Source organism: Sphaerodactylus townsendi, linkage group LG03 (genome assembly GCF_021028975.2).
Source record: "Sphaerodactylus townsendi isolate TG3544 linkage group LG03, MPM_Stown_v2.3, whole genome shotgun sequence".
Taxonomy (NCBI): domain Eukaryota; kingdom Metazoa; phylum Chordata; class Lepidosauria; order Squamata; family Sphaerodactylidae; genus Sphaerodactylus; species Sphaerodactylus townsendi.
The window spans coordinates 9877186-9897765 of record NC_059427.1 but is presented as its reverse complement, the minus strand read 5'-3'; the positions used below and the strand labels follow the sequence as shown (position 1 = coordinate 9897765).

The window sequence follows — 20580 nt, the reverse complement described above, 5'->3', positions numbered from 1 at the left end:
CAAGGGGAGGGCCCTCAGGAAGGGAGCAGCCAAACCAGGAGACAGGCATCAAAGAGAGATTGTCCTCCCTGTTTGGACACAAGGAGGCCTAAGCGTTTCCCAATGAAAAGTGAAGTGGGACACCCAGGAGTCCAGCTCGAAAGGAATCTCACATCTTCCCCACCATCATCCACCTGGTCGATTTCTGACCTTGTACTTTTGAGAAGCCTCCTCCGCAGGAACGATTCTGTGATATTGGTGCTCCAAGGACTGGTCACAGACCACGCAGAGGGGGGCTTCATCGTCCATGCAGAAGAGTTTCAGCGGCTTCTGGTGTTTCTGGCAAACTCTCTCCTTCTTACCTGCAATAGATGTCTGACACCAAAAACAAAAGGAAATTTCTTTTATTTTTTCCCCATATTTTGAACTCTGTACTTTTAAACAAAAGACAAAATCAGTGAGTCACTCAGAAAAAAAATATGTTCTAGAGGAAAAAAAGATATATTCAAACTTGAAAGTCAGTGGAATGAAACCAGTTCCTGGTTCGATATGATAACAATTCAACACACTCCCTGCATCTTCTTTGCCAGTTGGCAAATCCACCCTCAGACCCCTCTCCTCTAGCAACAAGATTTGGGGCTGTTGCAGAAGGAGGAACCAAAAATTAAGGGGATTGGAACATCATGGCCCAAATAATCTTCAAAACAACCCCATGTTGTTCTCAATGGAAGTGATGGTTTCCTCCCCAAACCCTTTAAAGCCTGCAGGTACCTTTGCAATTTTCAGGGAAGGTAGTGAGTGCCACCCCAAGATGACTGCACCAGGAGGCGGAGCCAAACCCAAAATGGCTGCCATAGCAGGCAGAGTCAGATAAAAATAGCTCCCTTCTTAAGTCTAGATGCAGTAGTCCTCCCAACCTTCCCTCCTAAACTGTCCAGTTGAATCTCACAGACTTCCCAAATGAATTTGCCCTCAAGGCAGCCTTTCGGCCAACAGATCTTCAGGCAACATCCTTTGAGGAGGTTTGGCCATCGTGATTATGGAGATCGCTCGGAAGATACTTTTGAAACATTTCAGCCTTATTGTCCTGGTAGTAACAATGGGTCTCAAGGCTGAAGCGCTTTAGCCCCTGATCCAGCCAACTTTGTCAGTGACATAATCATCTCTCTCTCAGCTCCTGCAGGACTCATTCCCACCTCATTCCAGGTTCACAATTACTGTTGCAGGATATTGGAATCCCCCTCTACACCAAGGGCAAGGGGGCAGGGAGCATTTTGGCACGGGAATGCTTCCTCTGGATCAGGGTTTCCTCACAGGGTACTGTGGGAACGACTGAGCTTGTCAACACCTTTCCTTGTGCCTGCCACGTGTTTCAGAGATTAGGGGGAGCTTTTGCCCACAAGGACTTCTGATGGGGCATCCCACAGCTGATTGGCTGTGCAGATTTTTAAAAACATTGCTTTGGCAGCAGCTTCTACCACAGTACAAGAATCCTCGCAGTGTGGTTAAATAGGTGTGGCAGCCATTTTGTGGGTGGTTCCATTTTCTGCGGAAGCTGTTCCAACGATGCCTACAGGCTCAAACAGAATGGGGACCCCTGCTCTGGATATTTCCCCTTTGGCAGTGACACCTTATGAACTGGCCATCCTGCTGGATCTCAATACAGGAGAGGAAACAGGTGTCCTGCTCTAAGTATCGGGTGGGGGACATTTCTGCTCCACTGGAGGGAAATGCATCGTGTTGGTGAGAGGCTGGAGATCCAGAGCGCCTCCTCAACAATCAAACTCTGCACAGAGGCATCTCCCGGTGGGACGGATGGCAGGGCTTCCAAGGAGAACATGACCTCTGAATGGTTCTTGGTGCCACCAACTCCTTGGGCAGCCAATCTGCAGCTGAACCGAGGAATAAAGACGGCATTATAAGCAAAGGAGCTGCAAGGAGGCCCCACACGCTCAAGGACGCTTTGCTCAAAAAGTGAGCCAGGGACAAAGATGCAAGAAAGGAGTCCTCTCCTGGTGAAAGGGAGCACAGCAGGAGGCCTGCTGGGTCAGACCGAAGGAGGGACATCTCTGGCCCAGGATCCCAGGATCCGCTCAAGGATGCTTTGCTCCAAAGGGAAAAGGTGAGTCAGGGACCAAGAAGCAAGAAAAGTCTCCTCTCCTGGTGCAACACAGTAGGAGCACACAGCACAGTAGGAAGCCTGCTGGATCAGACCGGAGGAGGAATCTCTCTGGCCTGTTTCCAATTCTGGCTGACCCAATGGAGACACAGGAAAGGCTGACTGTAAATTGGTTCAGTAACTACCAGCATTTGAACTCCTGCTGAGACTCTTTTCACTGGGCCGAACTTGCAGGGAAGCCGAGAGGAAACCAGGGCTCCTCCCCAGCCAGACCTGCGGAGATGTCTCACCCACTGGCGTAATGCCCATTGGGCAAGGTGGGCAGCTGCCCAGGGCATCACCTTGTGGGGGGCATCAAAATGCTGGGTTCGTTTTTGGGTATTTTAGTGGTTTTCCATTTTTGGCCTGCAGGGGGCGCAATTTTTAGGCTAGCGGCACCAAATTTTCAGCGTATCCATCAGGGAGACTGTTCTTGTGCTACTCCCCAAGTCTGGTGCGGTTTGGTTCAGGGAGTCCAAAGTTATGGACTACCAAAGGGGGTGCCCCTATCCCCATTGTTTCCACTAGGGAGCTAATAGGAGATGGGGCTACACAGTTTTGAAAGGGTCCATAACTTTGGCTCCCCTAGAACCAAACTGCCACCAAACCTGGGGGGTATCATTGGGGCACTCGCCTGATGAGACCCTGAAAGTTTTGAGACTGTGCCTTCAGAAATGTACCCCCAGCCTGTACCATAACCCCATTGAGGCAGCAATGCAGAAAACTCAATGCAAGAACAAAGATTCTTGGGCAAATTTCGGGATGTTCTTGCAGGAGGGCATTCTTGGATGTATCAGCACCAAAATTTCAGGGTATCATCTGGAGACTGTCATGATGGCACCCCAAAGGTTTGATGCAATTTGTGGTTCAGGGGTCTGAAGTTATGGATTCCCTCAAAGGGGTAGCCCCATCTCCTTAGCAAAGAATGTGGGATGGGGTACCCCATTTGAGGGTCCATAACTTTGGACCCCCTGAACCAAACTGCACCAAACCTTGGGGGGGGGGGGGGCCCAGTAGGATAGTTTCCAGATTATATCCCTGACACATTTTAGTGCTGATTATCCAAAAATGCGCCCCCCTTCAGGAACATCCTAGAAACCTTGCCCAAGAATCTTTATTCTACGATGAGTACCTACTACTATCAATGGGGGTTACAAGGCTGAGAAACACATTTCTGAAGGCACAGTCTCAAAACTTTCAGGGTCTCATCAGGAGACTTCCCTGATGATACCCCCCATGTTTGGTGCAGTTTGGTTCAGGGGGGCCAAAGTTATGGACCCTCAAAACTGTAGCCCCCCATCTCCTATTAGCTCCCATTGAAAACAATGGGGGATGGGGCACCCCCTGCAGGCACCAAAAAAAAATGGTCGTGGTGGAGTGGCCGCCCATGGGGGGGGGGGGGGGCATCCATCTCAGGTTTTGCCCAGGGCTACAGTTTGCCCAGGGCTGCCTCTTTACGCCCCTGGTCTCACCTTCTTCCCTCCGGCTGCCTCCTCCAGAGGGGTCACCTGGTGGTCTCGGTGCTCCTGGGATCTGCTGCAGACCAGGCAGAGGGGGGCCTCGTCCTCGCGGCAGAAAAGCTCCAGGGGCTCCTGGTGCAGCTCGCAGACGCCCCCCTTCCCTTCTGCCTCCATCACACCTGCCTCTCCCAGGCCCTTCTCCGGACGGAGCTTCCGGATTATGTCGACAAAGTTGGCCAGCTGCTGGTTGGGCCGGAGGGTCCCCTCCTGGGCTCTCCCTCTGCACTGGGGGCACGAAGCCTCTGCCCCCTCCAAGGCCCCCCAGCTGTGGGTCAGGCAGGCCCGGCAGAAATTGTGGCCGCACTCGGGGATCATGACGGGATCCCTGAAGAACTGCAGGCAGACGGAGCAAGTGGATTCCTCGCAGAGCTCCCGGACGGGACCCTCCTCGGCCATGGCTGCAGCCTCCTTAATGGGGCGAGAGGAGCAGGAGCTGGTTTCGTTTCTCCGCTTCCCGGAGCAGCCCCGGGGCGGTTCCCTTCCCGCCTCTGCTGCTGGCCCCACCCGGCATAGTTAACAGGCAGCTACAGGGCAAAAGAGGAGGCGCCGGCAGAAGGGGCGAGGGGAGGGTCGACCCCCTTCCCGCTCCTCTGCAAGACCCTTGGAGGGCAGGGAGACGCTGCCCCTTCGCCTCCGGGGGGCCTCCACGTGCAAAGTCTGGGGAAAGTTGGAAGGAACTGGAGGGGGCCCAGCTGAGCAGATTTGCAGAGGGGAGGGACCCCCAGCACCTGCCCCTTTAAGAAAAAAAAACCGGCCTCAGATCTCCGCCGCTGCTCTTACCTGGCAAGGGGGGGGGGGGGCGGAAGTGGCAAAAACTCACCCATTACCCCTTAGAAGCTGATATATTTTTTAAAAGATGGCTCAACGGTTTGGCTGCGAATCCACCTCTTTTTTCCTTGCCTTGCCCCGTGGCCAGGGGCATAACGAGGCAGCCCTGGGCAAACTGTAGCCCTGGGCAAAACCTGAGTTGGATGCCCCCCACCACCATGGTTGCAGGCTGTCCACGACCAAATTTTTTTTTTGCACCAGGACATTGGTGCCTGCAGGGGGTGAAGTTTTGAGACATATCAGCACCAAAATTTCAGCACATCACCAGGAGACTGTCCTTATGCTACTCCCCAAGTTTGGTGAGGTTTGGTTCAAGGAGTCCAAAGTTATGGACTCCCAAAGGGGGTGCCCCATCCCCCATTGTTTCCAATGGGAGCTAATAGGAGATGGGGGCTACGGTTTTAGGGTCCATAACTTTGGCCCCCCTGAACCAAACTGCACCAAACCTGGGGGGGTATCATCAGGGCTGTCACCTGATGGGACCCTGAGAGATTTGAGACTGTTCCTTCAGAAATGTCCCCCCCCCCCAGCCTGCAACCCCCATGGACAGCAATTGTTTTAATAATGTGGTGTTCCTTTTGGTTGTTATTAATAATGTTTAAATGTGATTTTATTGTGTATGGTTTAATTATTAGCTGCTTTAAGAACCCATGAGAGGGAACAAAGGCTGTAGATAAACTGTGTTTAAAATAAAGGTAAATTTAAAAAAATAGACATCTTAGCAGTCCAAGCATTTCTTCTTCTCCAAATGTACGGTATTGACTTCCCTCCCCTTCCCTGCCTTGATTGCCGCCCCTCCCTCCCCTTCCTTTGCATGGGAGGGTCACCCCGCCCTCTGCTAGGGTGAGTGGGCCATGTCCAGATGCCGGCCCCCTCCCCCTCCCTTGCATGCCACCCCTTCCCGACCCTTTTATGCCGGTGGGCAAATCTGGAATTCTGACACAGCTGGATGGACACAGCAACAAAATGGCTGCCGTGAAATGTCTGCTGCCGGAGTTTGAACCAGCCAAAAAATGATTGCCACAGCTTAGCTACAGTAACACAGTGCAAATTTTTGCGCTATGGGGGGCAGCTGCTGCCAAGGCAAGAACAAAATCTGTTAGCCAATCCGAAACCTGGCTGGCCAAATCCCTACCTGGCCCCACCCACTCCCTAAAAACACTCATTGGACACAAGAAATGGTATCGGCAGGTGCTGTAACACTCAACCACCACAATGGAGGGTCCTGGTTGAATATATAATGATAATTCCTGTAGATATACTGTAGACATATGCAACATTTTTGAAAGCTTTTTTGTTTGAATGTAAATTATTTTGGCAACAATATGCTTATGAGAAATACATTATTAAAGATCTCAGTAATTTCAAGATTTCAATGTTTTCTTAACATCCAAATAAGCTGCGTGTCCTACTTATGAAAGTTTCTATCCAAATAATACCTTCTTTTTGTTTATTCATAATTTCTTTTCTACTTGCAACTTTTGCCCACAAATGACAAAAATTAAAGATATGTTTACTTTGGTAGTATAACGTGCTGCAGTTTGCAAATGTTCATCAAGTATTGGGCATACTTATTGTATTTGGAATTCTTGACACACACCAGTTTTATGCCTAATAAAGGTTTTGGTTTGGATTGGTATTAGGCATACTTGTCAATTTTTCTCATAGAAAAGAGATTTATACAGTTCCCCATAAATACGATGAACAGTACAGTTTTATAGGCTAGGTGAGTACTCATGCCTTTTGTTCAACTGGTTATTTATTGCATTTATTTCAATCCCCTCACCCCAAATATCCCTTTTCCATATGACATTTCAAAAGCTTCCAAAGTGCCAAACATTTTAGGCAGCCTCACATGTCATGTGTGGGCCAACAGGCAAGAAACAGCATCCTGATGCCTCTTTCCCAAACTCAGCTTGTCATGCTCGCAGGTTCCCTTTCTGCTTCTCCCCTCTCTATGCCTCCTGAACTCAGAACTCAACAACTGGACACATCCTAACCAAAAAGCTTTTTATTTAACTAATTATTTTGACAGGGGAACAAAAGACACTTGATTAAATGAGAGTGTGTTCCGTCCAACGTGGGATTCTTAACCAGGATTATACAGGAGTTTAAACTCCTACTCTGCCCTTGTACTAAATATGTTGACTGATTATGCACAAGGTGTCTGCTGCGCAATAGGGGTGAATGTCCATCACAGCAAGATTTCTTGAATGGACGTTATTTCCTGGAGTTCCACTTTCATTTTCCATTCTCTTGGCAGTAAGCAACACTAATTCTAGCATGATTCAAATCTTGCTTTGCTGTCACAGTGGGACAAATTTGCTACTGAGCAACACTTTGTCCCAGACTAGGGAGTGGGCCTGCTCTCTTGTGACACCAAAATTCTGAAGTTCTACCCCCCAAGAGACTTACCTATCTCCTTCTGCTAGCAGGCAAAGACATATCTGGCTTGGTGTACCTCAGTGATCCTCCTTCCCTGCCCAATGTTTTCACTGTTGTTCCTATGTCTTTGTATGCATTTTAGCTTTGATTTAAATTGTTTTAATAATGTGGTGTTCCTTTTGGTTGTTATTAATCATTTTTAAATGTGATTTTATTGTGTATGGTTTAATTATTAGATGCTTTAAGAACCCATGGGAGGGAGCAAAGGCTGTAGATAAACTGTGTTTAAAATAAAGGTAAATTTTAAAAAATAGACATCTTAGCAGTCCAAGCATTTCTTCTTCTCCAAAATAAACAAAAAACTTTTGACCCAACAAAAGATGTGAGTGCTCAGTATCTGGAGGAAACCTTTCTTGATACAGCCTCTACTCTCTGTGGACTTTCTGATGTGATGTTAGGTGGTCACTCCGACGAAAGTTCTTTCCACATTCAAGGCATTTATAAGGTCTCTCTCCTGTATGGATGCTTTGATGTGAGAAAAGGTGTGCTCTCCAAATAAAGCTTTTGCCACACTCCAAGCATTTATATGGTTTCTCCCCTTTGTGGATTCTTTCATGAGAAAAAAGGTGAGCATTCTGACTGAAGCGCTTTCCACACTCTGGGCACTGATACGGTTTATCACCTGTATGCATCCTTTGATGTGAAGTAAGGCTCGTGCTCCGGAAGAAGCACTTCCCACACTCAAAGCACTCATATGTCTTCTGCCCAGTGTGTACTTTTTGGTGGGACGTCAAGTGGTCATTCCTTCGGAAGCTCTTTCCACACTCAAAGCATTCGTATGGTTTCTCCCCCGTGTGTACTCTTTGGTGAGAAACAAAATCTCTATTCTGACTGAAGCACAAACCACATTCTGGACATTTGTATCGTTTGTCCCCTGTGTGATGCTTTTGTTGTGAAGTAAGGGGCTTCCTTTGATTGACACTCTTTCCATGTTTGGTACACTTATATAGTTTCTCTCCTGTCTGAATTCTCTGATGTCTCTTAAAACTGGGTTTCTTTTTTTGTTGCTTCTTCGATCTGTTTTGATTCTTAGTTTTCTCTTCAACCTCCGGACCCACATCACTTCCTGAAGATCCCCCACCTGTTTCTCCCTCACTCTCTGTTTTCATCAACCCTGCTGTGGAAATAAAGAGAGAAACACAGTGATGAGTCTTGAGACCCCCAGAAGACAAGAGACTCCTGAATCTCAATGAAATAGGCACCTCTTGCTAAAAATGCTGAACTGAAGCTAAGAGTGCTTCAGACAAACCGATAAACATGTGAAGGAAAGATATTCAGATGAGACTGCCACATAGTGATTGTAGCACCATTCTGCCAGCCAATACTTCCCTTGACACCCAGCAAGCTTTTCAGAAAATGGGTGGAACCATTGAAAGGCAGGTCTTGCTTAATGGCGCCCCTCACTCAAATGGAAGGGTTTGCCATAGCTGCAAAGTAGGGAGGGTCATTTTGCAGCAGCAATTTTCATATTAGGTTCTGACTCCTGTGGCAGCCATTTTGGAGTGGTGTTTCCCACTCTCAAAATTCCACTGGTATCCACAGGTATCTCAATGTCAAACTGGGATATGGGGACCCAGATTCAAATCTTTACTGGGTGATCTTGGGGCAGTGAGACTTATCCTATGCAGAGTTACTCCAGTCTAAGTTTACTGAAATGAATAGGCTTAGACTGAAATAACTTTCTTCAGGACTGCACTGATTGTATCTCAACCTAACCTAACCTACCTCTCAAAGCTGTTGAGAAGAGCAGGGAAGGAGGCATGGAGAACAATATGATAAGCTGCTTGGGGGAGGGGAAGCAGGTTATAAAGAAAAAACAAGCAAAATAAAATGAAATAATAGAGAAAATCTTAACAGTGGATCTGGAAAATTCTCTTTCTTGGAGCTTTAATTTTCCCTTTTCCCTAGGAGGAGGCCAAGTTACCCCTTTCTAAGACTTAGCTTAGCCCTTAACTAAGAGAAAGAGCCTCCTGGAACAACATGGTAAACTGCCATACTGCAATCCAAATTCTGTTCATGACCTGCCAAACTTCATTTCCCCCACATTCACATATAGTTATTCACTATCTTTCACTTCACATAGATCTGCCCCCTCAGTCTCTCTAAATCTGTGACCATATTAGGATTTGACTGCTTTTCTGGTCTCCCAAAGTCTTATACAGGTATTCTGCCTATTTATTTGGGCAGTTTTGTACTTTACATAATACTAGGAAGGATTCTAGTAAAAATTCTAGGCTGTTAACATCATTCTGTTCTCTGTTTACTTCAGCCCCTCCTCACTCTCTTCACAGACTTCATTTTATATTATCTGTATTGTGCTGACCTAGATGGCCCAAGTTAGCACGATTTGGTCAAATCTTGGATGGTAAACAGGATCAGCCTCTGAATGTGGAATTCCCATCATGATATCTTGGCTAAATGGCACCGATGGACCTGTCATCAAAAAACTCCTCCAAATAGGACAAAAATTACTTCCTTGAAGCAACGCCCTCTCCGTCAATAGAGGTATTGAGAGAGGAGGGCTATATGACATTGGCATTCACTCCAATCCACTGCCACAGCAAGACAGAAGCAAGGTAGGATTTTCTCTCTATGGCCAGACATTTAATGCTGTCAAATTAAAGAAGGCCTGTGGAAGAAGCTGCCGGCCTCCTTTCTTTTCCACGTTCACAGCAAATAGGCAACGACCCTTACCCAGAGAAGTCACCGTCTCATAATTTTCCTCCATCACCTCCAAGTAGAGAGTTCTTTGGTCTGGATCCAACAAAGCCCATTCCTCTTCTGTGAAGAAAACAGCCACATCCTCAAAGGACACTGGGGGTCCCTGAAAAAGGAAGAATTTCAGTGATTTGTAACATAAGTGCTGTTCCTTAGAATAAGTAACTTTGAATGAACAACACCACAAAAATTCTTTCACATGTTACCCTGAGTAGTTATCCTCCTTGAGAGTGGCAGGAGGAGGGGCTTAGCTTGGAGACTGAATGAGAGATTGTATGAGAGAGGGTAACCCGAGACCAAAAGACCAAAGTTTACGGCACTGTCTCAGCGAAACTCTCTAAATCAACCAGGCTGATGTCCATCTGGAAGACACTTTGCTGGAGAAAACGATGGACAGATTGGCAGACACACATAAATGCATACAAAAACAAACTTAAGATATTAAGGAAAAGCAAGAGTTGCTTTAAGGAGATGGGGTGATATTTGCCAGTCCTGAAGAAGACATCCATGAAAGCAGAGCAGAAGAAACAACCCATGTTTCTGGAAGTGAGCGGAATCCCACAGAACATAGAGGGGTTGTACGATGGATCCAAGAACACACACACATAGTGAGCCAAAGGAGCTGTTTTATATCCTAAAAAGAGTCCGAAGGCTTTATAAGGTGTTCTGGCAGAAAAGCCATTAAAAAAAACTGATTGCTTTTCCTGAGGTTTGACAAAGGGGTAGGAGAAGTTTAATGGTTTGTGAACTGTTTGGCTGATAATGGTGCGGCCCCAAGAGAATGCCTGGACTGTTCCTTAAATGCTGATTTATTCGAGAGGTGGGTGCAGTTAGGGTGACTTGCAGCCATAATTGAATCACCTTAAGGTGACACAATGGGGTTTAACTGGTCCCAGTTGTTAAGCCAGTCACACCACTAGGCTAAGGGAGGGAGGTCAGCTGCCAACCCCTTCCTGCTCAGGCTTGAAACAAAATGACTCCCAGCCTCTGAGAAGAATCCATTTTGAGCAGCCCTCCTCTGAATGCCAGTCTTGGAGGCGTTGTGATCTTTTAAGATGACACCACAGAGGCTTCCTTGCCTTTAAGAAGCCCTTAATGGGAGGAGGAATCCGACTGCTAACACAGGGACCTGCTTTTCACTGTCATCAGCATGCTTGCTGGCCCTGGCCCTGCTTCTGTTGGCCTGGCCACACAAAAGGGAAATGTGATAACCTTTTTGTGGGTGGTGAAGGAGAAGGAGAGATCCGAACTAAATTTGCGATTCACAGAACAGCGCTTTCCTGCCTCCCCCCTCACACGGTGGCCCTCAGATCTCCCCAAAATGCTGTGCTTGAAAGACAGAGCAGATACAGGGCAGGAGTTACAGCAGGAAGGAGGAACTGATGGAAATCACCAGCTTAGTCTGGATCCAACCCTCTGGCTTGGGAGAAGCGAAGGAAAAGGGCTGCAGAGAAAGAGCTGAACAAATGAGAGGCCATCGAAAAGAAGAGAGGGCATCCTGAAGAAGACAGAGGCCGTATGAAATTATCAGGACTACAATGTACAGGCAACAGGAATATGGCTGGATTGTGAACCGCAGAACCAGGGGAGAGACACTCTCAAAGGCAAGGGCTGAATTTCACTTCACAGCTGAAACCAGCATGCCAAATTGTGGCTGCCACAAGTCAGAAATCTCACCTGCCCTTCCAGCATGGCCACTGCTCCTGTCTCCCGAGGTGCTCCTCTGCCACAGCCGCTGCCTGGAAACCAAGACATATTCTCAACGTCCGAGAGGTTTTCTGCACCATTTGGCGTAATTTCTCTTCTGATATCTCTACTTCGGAAGACGTCACAGATCCACAATTTCAGAAATGAAGACTCTCACATAATCACCACTGTTCACTCTGAACCCTTCGGGGGAGGGTGTCCTATAAAACTAAAGTATAAATAAATAAATAAATCCTCCCTCCAGAAGGTTGCCCCTTGAATGCCCTCTTTCAGCATCACACATTGCTCTTGGATCTTGTTTCCCTGCCATACTTTCATTCGTTTCTCTGCAAAAGTCTGCCCTGGACTAGATTACAAAGCAGGTCAGCGTGGAGGAGTGACCAAAGTGCCAAACTAGGATCGGGGGAAACTGCATTCAAATCTGGACTCAGACATGAAGTGGCGCTAGAGACTTTGAGTTTGTCGTTGTGTTAACATGAAACCAGGAGTTACCTGCATGGTGTAGGGATTAAGAGCAGGTGGACACTAATCCGGAGAACCTGCTTTGATTCCCCCACTCCTCCATATGAGGGGCGGACTCTGATCTGGCGAACTGGGTTTTCCCTGTTCCGACACATGAAGCCTGCTGAGTAATCTTGGGCTAGTCAAAGTTCGCTCAAAAATCTCTCAGCCTCACCTACCTCAAGGTGTCTGTCGTGGGGAAAAGAAGGGCAGGAATTTGTAAGCTGCTTTGAGACTCCTTATATGAGAGGAAAGGGGGGGATAAATCCTCCTCCTCTTCTTTCCCAGCCAGGCTTCTGTTTGGCCACAGGGGATCTTATTAGCAGCAGCACCTACCTCACAAGGTGTCTGTTGTAGGAGGGGAAGGGGAATGGAGTTTGTAAGTCCTTTTGAGACTTCTTACAGGAGAGAAAGGCAGGATATAAATCCAAACTCTAATTCTTCTTTTGGGTGCTGTGTGGTTTCCGGGCTGTATGGCCGTGTTCTAGCAACATTCTCTCCTGACGTTTCGCCTGCATCTGTGACTGGCATCTTCAGAGGTTCTGAATCCTCTGAAGATCCTCTGAAGATGCCAGCCACAGATGCAGGCGAAACGTCAGGAGAGAAAAATGTTAACTGAGCTACCAACTCTCCCTCCTTCAATAACCAATGATCCGACGTGAAAGCCTTCGACAATACATCTTAATCTTCTATCTATCTATCTATCTATCTATCTATCTATCTATCTATCTATCTATCTATCTATCTATCTATCTATCTATCTATCTATCTATCTATCTATTATTGATTGATTAATATGTTTATGGCCTGCTTTTCTCCCCAGCAGGGACACAATTCAGCTTACATCATTGTTCTCTGCTTCTCTATCTTATTCTTACAACTCCTCCCTAAACTAGGTTAGGCTGAGAGTAACTGGTCCAAGGTCCTCAGTAGGCTTCCACAGAAGAGTGGGCATCCAACCCCAGGGGCTCTTAGATCTTAATCTAACCACTACACCAAACTACCCTCTACAGGACAGATGAAGAGCAGAGCTGAAAGAACCAACAGGAACAAGCTTTGTGTGACGTACTAACTGCACAAGCCTAAATTTTGTCAAATGGTTTCCAGTTAGGTTTTTTTTAATGCACAGAGATATCTCAGACAGCTAGCCCCACAACACAAAAGTATAAAGAAGTCGCCTCCAACCGGCCCCCAAGGGCTTTCACTTCTTAGCAGCTTTCTCCCTCCTGGAGAAAAAGCAAGTTTTGCTCTTATATCCGTGGGGCTGGTTCCCAGATCCCAAAAACAAGGTCTGGCTTTTAGGATGCTTTTAGGAGACCTATCAGATTTCAGGAGGCTATCAGAAGGCATTTTCCTCATTAATTAGATCAAGGGTTTAGCTGTGGTATCTAAGAGAATAAGCAGGACTGCATAAAAATAACAGCCATAAAATAATAATGAAAAATTATTATTATCTTGTTGCAGCCTGATTTTTTTCTGCCTCTCCTTGCATCCGCACTCCCCTAGGGTTGCCAACTCCGCGTTGGAAAATTCCGGGAGATTTGGCAGTGGCACCAGGGCTTGCTGCAGAGTTCATCCTCCAAATGAACCATTTTTCTCCAGGGAAAGTTGTGAACTGATTTATGAAGTCGGTCCGGAGATCGAATCTAATTCCAGGAGATTCCCTGCCTCCACTTGGAGGTTGGAAAAACAAACAAACCCTCCCCCACTGGCGTAATGCCCATTGGGCAAGGTGGGCAGCTGCCCAGGGCATCACCTTGTGGGGGGCATCAAAATGCTGGGTTCGTTTTTGGGTATTTTTAGTGGTTTTCCATTTTTGGCCTGCAGGGGGCGCATTTCTTAGGCTAGCGGCACCAAATTTTCAGCATATCATCAGGTGACTGTCCTTATGCTACTCCCCAAGTTTGGTGAGGTTTGGTTCAGGGAGTCCAACGTTATGGACTCCCAAAGGGGGTGCCCCTATCCCCCATTGTTTCCAATGGGAGCTAATAGGAGATGAGGGCTACAGTTTTGAGGGTCCATAACTTTGGCCCCCCTGAACCGAACTGCACCAAACTTGGGGGGTATCATTAGGGCAGTCTCCTGATGAGACCCTGAAAGTTTTGAGACTGTGCATTCAGAAATGTGCCCCGCCCCGCCTGCAACCCCCATTGACAGCAATGTAGAAAACTCAATGCAGAACAAAGATTCTTGGGCAAATTTTTGAATGTTCTTGCAGGGAGCGCATTTTTGGACGTATCAGCACCAAAACTTCAGGGTATCATCTGGAGACTGTCATGATGGCACCCCCAAGGTTTGGTGCAGTTTGGGTCAGAGGGTCCAAAGTTATGGACCCTCAAAAGGGTATCCCCCTTCTCCTTAGCAAAGAATGTGGGATGGGGTACCCCCTTTGAGGGTCCATAACTTTGGACCCCCTAAACCAAACTGCACCAAACATGGGGGGTCCCATCAGGACGGTTTCCAGATGACACCCTGAAATTTTGGTGCCAATACATCCAAAAATGCGCCCCCTTCAGGAACATCCCAGAAATTTGCCCAAGAATCTTTGTTCTGCATTGAGTTTTCTGTCAATGGGGGTTGCAGGCTGAGGGGGGCACATTTCTGAATGCACAGCCTCAAAACTTTCAAGGTCTCATCAGGAGACTGCCCTGATGATACCCCCCAGGTTTGGTGCAATTTGGTTCAGGGGAGCCAAAGTTATGGACCCTCAAAACTATAGCCCTCATCTCCTATTAGCTCCCATTGGAAACAATGGGGGATGGGGCACCCCCTTTGGGAGTCCATAACTTTGGACTCTTTGAACCAAACCTCACCAAACATGGGGAGTAGCATAAGGACAGTCACCTGATGATATGCTGAAATGTTGGTGCTGATATGTCTAAAAATGCACCCCCTGCAGGCACCAATGTCCTGGTGCAAAAAAATTTGGTCGTGGTGGAGAGGCCGCCCATGGGGGGAGGGGGGGCATCCAACTCAGGTTTTGCCCAGGGCTACAGTTTGCCCAGGGCTGCCTCGTTACGCCCCTGCCCTCCCCCATTATTTACGTCCACAGGATCTCCTGGCAAACTCACCTTTCCCGTAGCAGCCAAAACCTCCACTTCAACCCAAGAAAACCAAAATCAGGAAGTGAAGGAAAGGGCAGCGCACCTTTCCCAAATCCATTGAAATGAAAAAGCGATGCAGAGTTGCGAGGTCCGGGACTCGCAGGGGCTTCTGGGAATTGTGGTTCTCCATAGCAAAACATGAGCTATATACAGCAACTGATACTCTGTATTATAAACTGTAGTGAAATCCAGGCTCATTCCCTTTATTAAAGTATTTTTCCTGAAACAGTCCATGATAATACTTTCTGACATTTTTTGTTTGATATGGCTATTTATTTGACATTGTTTTAAAAGTAATTTTTGGAAACCGCTTTGGGAACTTTCTAGCTCTAGCCTAAGAGTGTAAGGGAAATTTTTTTAATGAAATAATTGATCAATATCTATAGAAATACAACATTTACAGCCCAATCCAAAGGAGGGGGTTAATACATCTGAGGGGGGGGGGGGAATGCAGGGATACACCGCTGGGACAGTCACTTGGAAATCCCCGATGTGGTGCCCAGTACTAGGTCAGTCTCCCACGCTGGGGCAGTGGGGGTATGGCAGAGGTGTTCCTGGGGTGGAGCCAGTGGTGGGATCCAAAAATTTTAGTAACAGGTTCCCATGGTGGTGGGATTCAAACTGTGGCGTAGCGCCAATGGGGCTGGGCGGGGCATGACAGGGGCGTGGCCGGGCATTCCGGGGGCGGGGCAGTGCTGAGCGGGGCTGTGGCAAGGATGCAGCCGCTGCGCCGGTCCTTGAGCGGGAAACGAATGCATGCAGGCGCAGGCTGCCACGCACGCCAATGCACCTCCTGCTAGACTGCTTCAAGTTCTGCGCACTACTGCTGAGAGGAGGGGCGTAACTAAGGCAAAAATCAGGTGGCAAAATCACCAATTAGTAACCCCCTCTCGGCACGCACAAATAATTAGTAACCTAAGAAGACAATACCACCCCCTCCCATCATCATGACAGCTGACAGCCGCAGGCGGCTGTCCTGTCCACGATCGTCCCTAGTTCAGTTCTCTCCCTTCTCCCTCCCAGGTGTCAATCTGCGCAACCCTAGAAATGCTATTCCCTAGCTGGCAACGGTGTATCTGTGTGTCATTCAGAAAACTGTTTTGTGTGTGTGTCATTCACTTTGGAAGTTGGCTCTACTCTGCAAGACCAGGGGCGTTTCTATGTAGCTTTTCTAATCTGTGTTCATCAGGCTGGCATCCCCCGCCCTTCCCCAAGCCCTGCTGTGTGTTGGTGTGTGTGTGTGTGTGTGTGAGAGAGAGAGAGCCCCTTGCTCGTTGAAACTGCAAAAGAGCTGCTAACTGGTGGGGTGTTCCCCTCCCACTTATCAAGCAGCTCATCTCCCCCACCCCGCCCCTCCTTCTCCGGAGGGTTCTTGGAATAAGTCCTTTATGTGTGCAGCGTGCCTGTTTCCAAACGTTGTTGTAAAAGCAGACCCTTCCTCCCCTCCCCAAAGCCATGGCGTTTGAACCGTGCATCTTTCCCATCTCCTGGCCCGGTGTTGGAATAAGCCCCCTATGTTTGCAGGCTGCTTCTTTCCAAACGTTGTTGTAAAAGCATCCTCCCTCCCTAAAGCCAGAGGGTTTTGCTGGAAAAGCCCGGTCGTACCCTTCCCCGTCTCTGGCGGTCGTGCCCTTCCCGTCTCTGGCGAGGAGTTTGAATACATAAAAGCCCGGCAGTCTGCATTTTAGCACTATTTCTGCAAAAGGAAGCTCACCTCTTGTTTCTGAAGTGTATTGTGAAAAGCATTCTGCCCCTGTGTGCGTACTGGTTTCTGAAAGCAGAGTTCAGAAAATAAAAAAAGGAGCACAGAGCATTTGGCAGAGTTTTTTTCCCTAAAAGCAATGTAACTTCCTGAAAGAGTCCTTCCTGTGTTTCCCCCTCCTCCCCCTCAGGGCAGCAACATGTGCCGAGTCCGTGGCGCATGATTGAGACTGGACGAGCTTGTGCACCCTGGATGGTGTTGCTGACAGAACCAGGAAGCATACTTTTAAGAAAAGAATAACGTGTTTTTCAGGCAAAGGCGAGGTCGTTGGCTCGCGTGCTATACAAAGCTTACCGTTGTATACTCTGTCACCCCTTTCCCCAGCGAAGCAGCAGCGGCAGTCGCTGCAAAAGGAACTCAGACTTAGGTATACCGCCAGCCGTGCAGGCGGGCCAGGCGTGTGAAAAGGCAATACCGGGCATGCCTTTTCTAGAATGATGCTTTCGAATGAAGGCTGCAGAGCTGTCTGTCACCCTTGGGCTTATAATTTGCGGCAGGCAGTCCGCCCGTGGCTGGGGCTGGGGCTGGCTGACAATTTGTGATTTCCGCGAATGCGACCCATCAATCAACCCGGCTCGCGGCAGAAGCCCGGCGATGTCATTAGAGGCGGTCTTGCGGCTCTTTAGAGACTCCCTGGAGATTAGGAACGGCGGTATTTGGCCCAAAAGGTGATTTCCGGGCCATCTGACGTGCCAGTCAACCAGGCATGATCGGCAAAGCCGTGCAGTCGTTTTAGAAGCGTCTGGGGGGCTCTTTGGTCGATTATCAGCCGTGTCGGCCATGTTGGTGAATTGAGTATCAATTTTTGATTCCGTGTGCCGTGTGAGGCGATCAATCCTTTCATTTCGATCTAGCGAAGCGATTTAAGGCCGCGACCAATGGCGCCCGGACCTCTAAGGGGGCATAAATATGGGTATTCTGGGCCTCGGAGACAGCTCTGCGAAACCAAACCTGTTTCATAGCTGAGCATAGGAAACCCTGCAGGGAGCCTTTTCGCTTTCTCCACCCACATCTTTCGGCAACACCTGGCGACTGGCAGGGTGGATCTTAACAGCATCAGTTGTTTCCAACCCAAATAGAAAACTCGCCAATTAATAAACAGCAAACTACAATTAAATTATTGCTTTCCGGTTTGTTAGTTCTCAAACATAAGCGTCCATGATTTTAAAGGGGACAACTAGTATTACTCCATACATTAAAGCATCTTATTTTCTCAATTTTACTGCATATTAACAATTGCAAGAAATTATTGACCTAATTCACTGTCTTTGTATTCTACATTGACACCATGTTCATTTCACACATCGAGTAAAAGCATGATTAATAATCTTTATATCATGTGATCACTACACAAATAAATACATTACTGATTTATTAGCTTTATAATAGCGATGTGAGACTGGATGCTTACCTAAAGATTCTCAACAGGATATTATGAGTGCTGTCAACTCAGATTTTGCCTTGGTTCCCAAAATTAAGAAAACAGCAATCAAGGCCCTTTACCTTTACACTGAACAAATTCAAATTTAAAGAGAAAAGCACTCACCAGCTGAAGATTTCACACTTTTCCATCAAATTATCTCTTTGGTAGATATAATAAGCAGCAAGGAACAAGCGTATTTGTGATTGTGGCACAAACCCGGATAGAAGATGTAAAACATAACATTTTGCATTGCCCTATGTTTTGATCCCAATAGGAACTTATCTTAAAAATATTCTTCACAACATATCTGGTACTAGGAGAATAAAAGTGTGTTTCTTGTTGGCTGACATTTTGAGGAAGTTAGACATAGGGTTGCTTCATTTACATTCCTTTCTACTACTAAACTTAGAGCATGAAAGGTTATAGTTTAAAGAATAGATTATAAGATGGAAGATCTGAAACTTTGTAGAAATGATGTAAGATCTGAAAAGTTGTAAAATTCTTAAGGTCAATGTTACCACCATTTATTGTATATAGTTTGGTTTTAATATGGTTTCTATTGTAATTTGTTGATCTGTCAATGTATAATTTGAAAGGCCCATGGCTAACAAATAAGACTGATGATGATAACCAATTGATATGACACATAGTGCTTTATAGTGCACTTTTATATCTGTTGCATCTTGTACATTCTATTGTATTATTTGGTCATTGCTAAATACTATTAATATTATGCGCGGGAGGGTAAAATACCCAAATTACAACCTCTGTCCTCATTATTATAATAACAGAGTAGCTTACCATGTGCTCATTTCCCCATATATGTTCCAATACTTATATAGTTCAATCCAAGGGGGAGCTAAGGAATGCACGGGGATGGTTGCTACTTGGCCTGCTCTTCCCACTCCACAGGACTTCCCCACAGTGTGGGAAGCCCAAAAAAAGTGTAACAAACCCTCCTTCCTAACTCCCCTCACACAGGTGAGAATAGAGAATCTGCCACTGAAAATCATGAATTGTATCTCCTCCTGGCAACTCGGCAGGCATCACGGAGGGCCAAGAGGGGTCTGGAGGAGACGCAGCTAAGGCTAGGCCCACCCCTGGAACGTCCTTGGAATGCCAATGTAGCTGGGGACCAGCGTGCAGAAGTGCTGGCATAAAGAAGCCAGGCATCACAGCCAGTGTTGTGGGACACTTCAGCGCCAGGTGCTGGCATATTTGCCTCCCCAGCATAAGTGCTCTGGAGGGCATTTGTACGACAGAAGCTCATGCTGCATTCAGAGTGGGATTCTGGATTGCGCTGCCCACTGGGGCCCTGTAAGCTTTTCAGCAATTTAAGATCCGGTTTAAGAGCACCAGGTCTCTTTTCACAATAAATATGGCAATGATTTTTCTAAGACAGCACTCGTCGTTAATTCTAGTATTTGGAAATGCATAGAATTTAAAGGGACTGTACTTGACAAACTTGTATTTACAAATACGGCACTTTTATAAAATGTAAAGCTTTCTCAAAATTACTGTGTGTTGACTAAATGCACAAAATTCTCAAAATTATCTTGATTTGGGTAACATATCGATTAACAATATATATAGACATAATCATTAAGTACGTAATAATTTATAAACTATGACCAGCGATCACTTTACACATTGAGTAAGAATATTGATTGTATGGCTCCTACTTGACCAGTTATATGACTTTTAGTGAAACTGTATCTGTGTGTTCCGTATTCATTATGTATGTTAAAGCACAAGCCTGACAAAATTCACGGCTTTGGATTCTACATTAACATTATACTGATCACCTTACACAATAAATACATTGCTGATTTAAGCAATTTTATAACCAGTGAAGGGCTGTTTCTTGGTTTGCTTTTTTATCTTGTGGCACCATTATTAAACAAAATTTTCTACATGGTTCACATGGATTTGTTTTCTTTGATTATGTAGGAGGGTAAAAAAGAAGCGAGAATGTGTTATAGGACATGTGGCATATGACATGAAAGCGCCAATAGGGAACAGTTACTGTTGCTAGTGCTGTGGAATTTAATGAAGGTGTAAACACTGTATTTAATTAGCGGAAGATTGTGATGATAAATGGGAGCGTGCCCATAGATTGCCATTTGCAATCCTAACCATACAACATAATGGATGCCAACTGTAAGCCCAAAGCGATGGGAAAGCTTCTGTCACATGGGGTTCAATAAGTAATGCACCTAGTTCGAGTAATGTCATATTTTTAAATGGTGATGGTCGCAACTTCATTTTGTGCACATGACATCTTTTCATGTTCAGTGACTATGTCTTCATTTGAAGATCTTTATCAGAAAGAACTCTGTGTTTCTTGCTATTTTGTGGGATATTACTATAACTATATCTGCCTTAATTTTTACCAAGGGTTATCTTCTACTTTTAGAGCTAACCTGCACATAATT

General features: G+C 46.5%; 2 protein-coding genes across 4 annotated transcripts; both read right to left on the bottom strand.

Moving 5' to 3' along the window:
* Positions 1-14: 14 nt before the first annotated feature.
* Positions 15-4564, bottom strand: LOC125428848 (zinc finger protein RFP-like). The gene is made up of 2 exons (XM_048489549.1): positions 3610-4564; positions 15-354 (listed from the first exon to the last, which is right to left on the bottom strand). The coding sequence occupies exons 1-2, from the start codon at positions 4051-4053 to the stop codon at positions 166-168; spliced, it is 633 nt and encodes a 210-aa protein (XP_048345506.1). The 5' UTR covers positions 4054-4564; the 3' UTR covers positions 15-165.
* A 1917-nt stretch (positions 4565-6481) lies between these two features.
* Positions 6482-15046, bottom strand: LOC125428805 (zinc finger protein 3-like). 3 transcript variants are annotated; one of them, XM_048489468.1, is made up of 4 exons: positions 14928-15046; positions 11326-11563; positions 9625-9754; positions 6482-8047 (listed from the first exon to the last, which is right to left on the bottom strand). In XM_048489468.1, exons 2-4 carry the CDS (start codon positions 11401-11403, stop codon positions 7296-7298), a joined length of 960 nt encoding a protein of 319 aa, XP_048345425.1. In that variant the 5' UTR covers positions 11404-11563; positions 14928-15046; the 3' UTR covers positions 6482-7295. The 3 variants fall into 3 exon arrangements, with proteins under 3 accessions (XP_048345425.1, XP_048345426.1, XP_048345424.1); XM_048489469.1 differs by having other exon boundaries at positions 6482-8044; positions 11326-11555; XM_048489467.1 differs by having other exon boundaries at positions 11326-11555; positions 14928-15043.
* Between the last annotated feature and the right edge of the window lie 5534 nt (positions 15047-20580).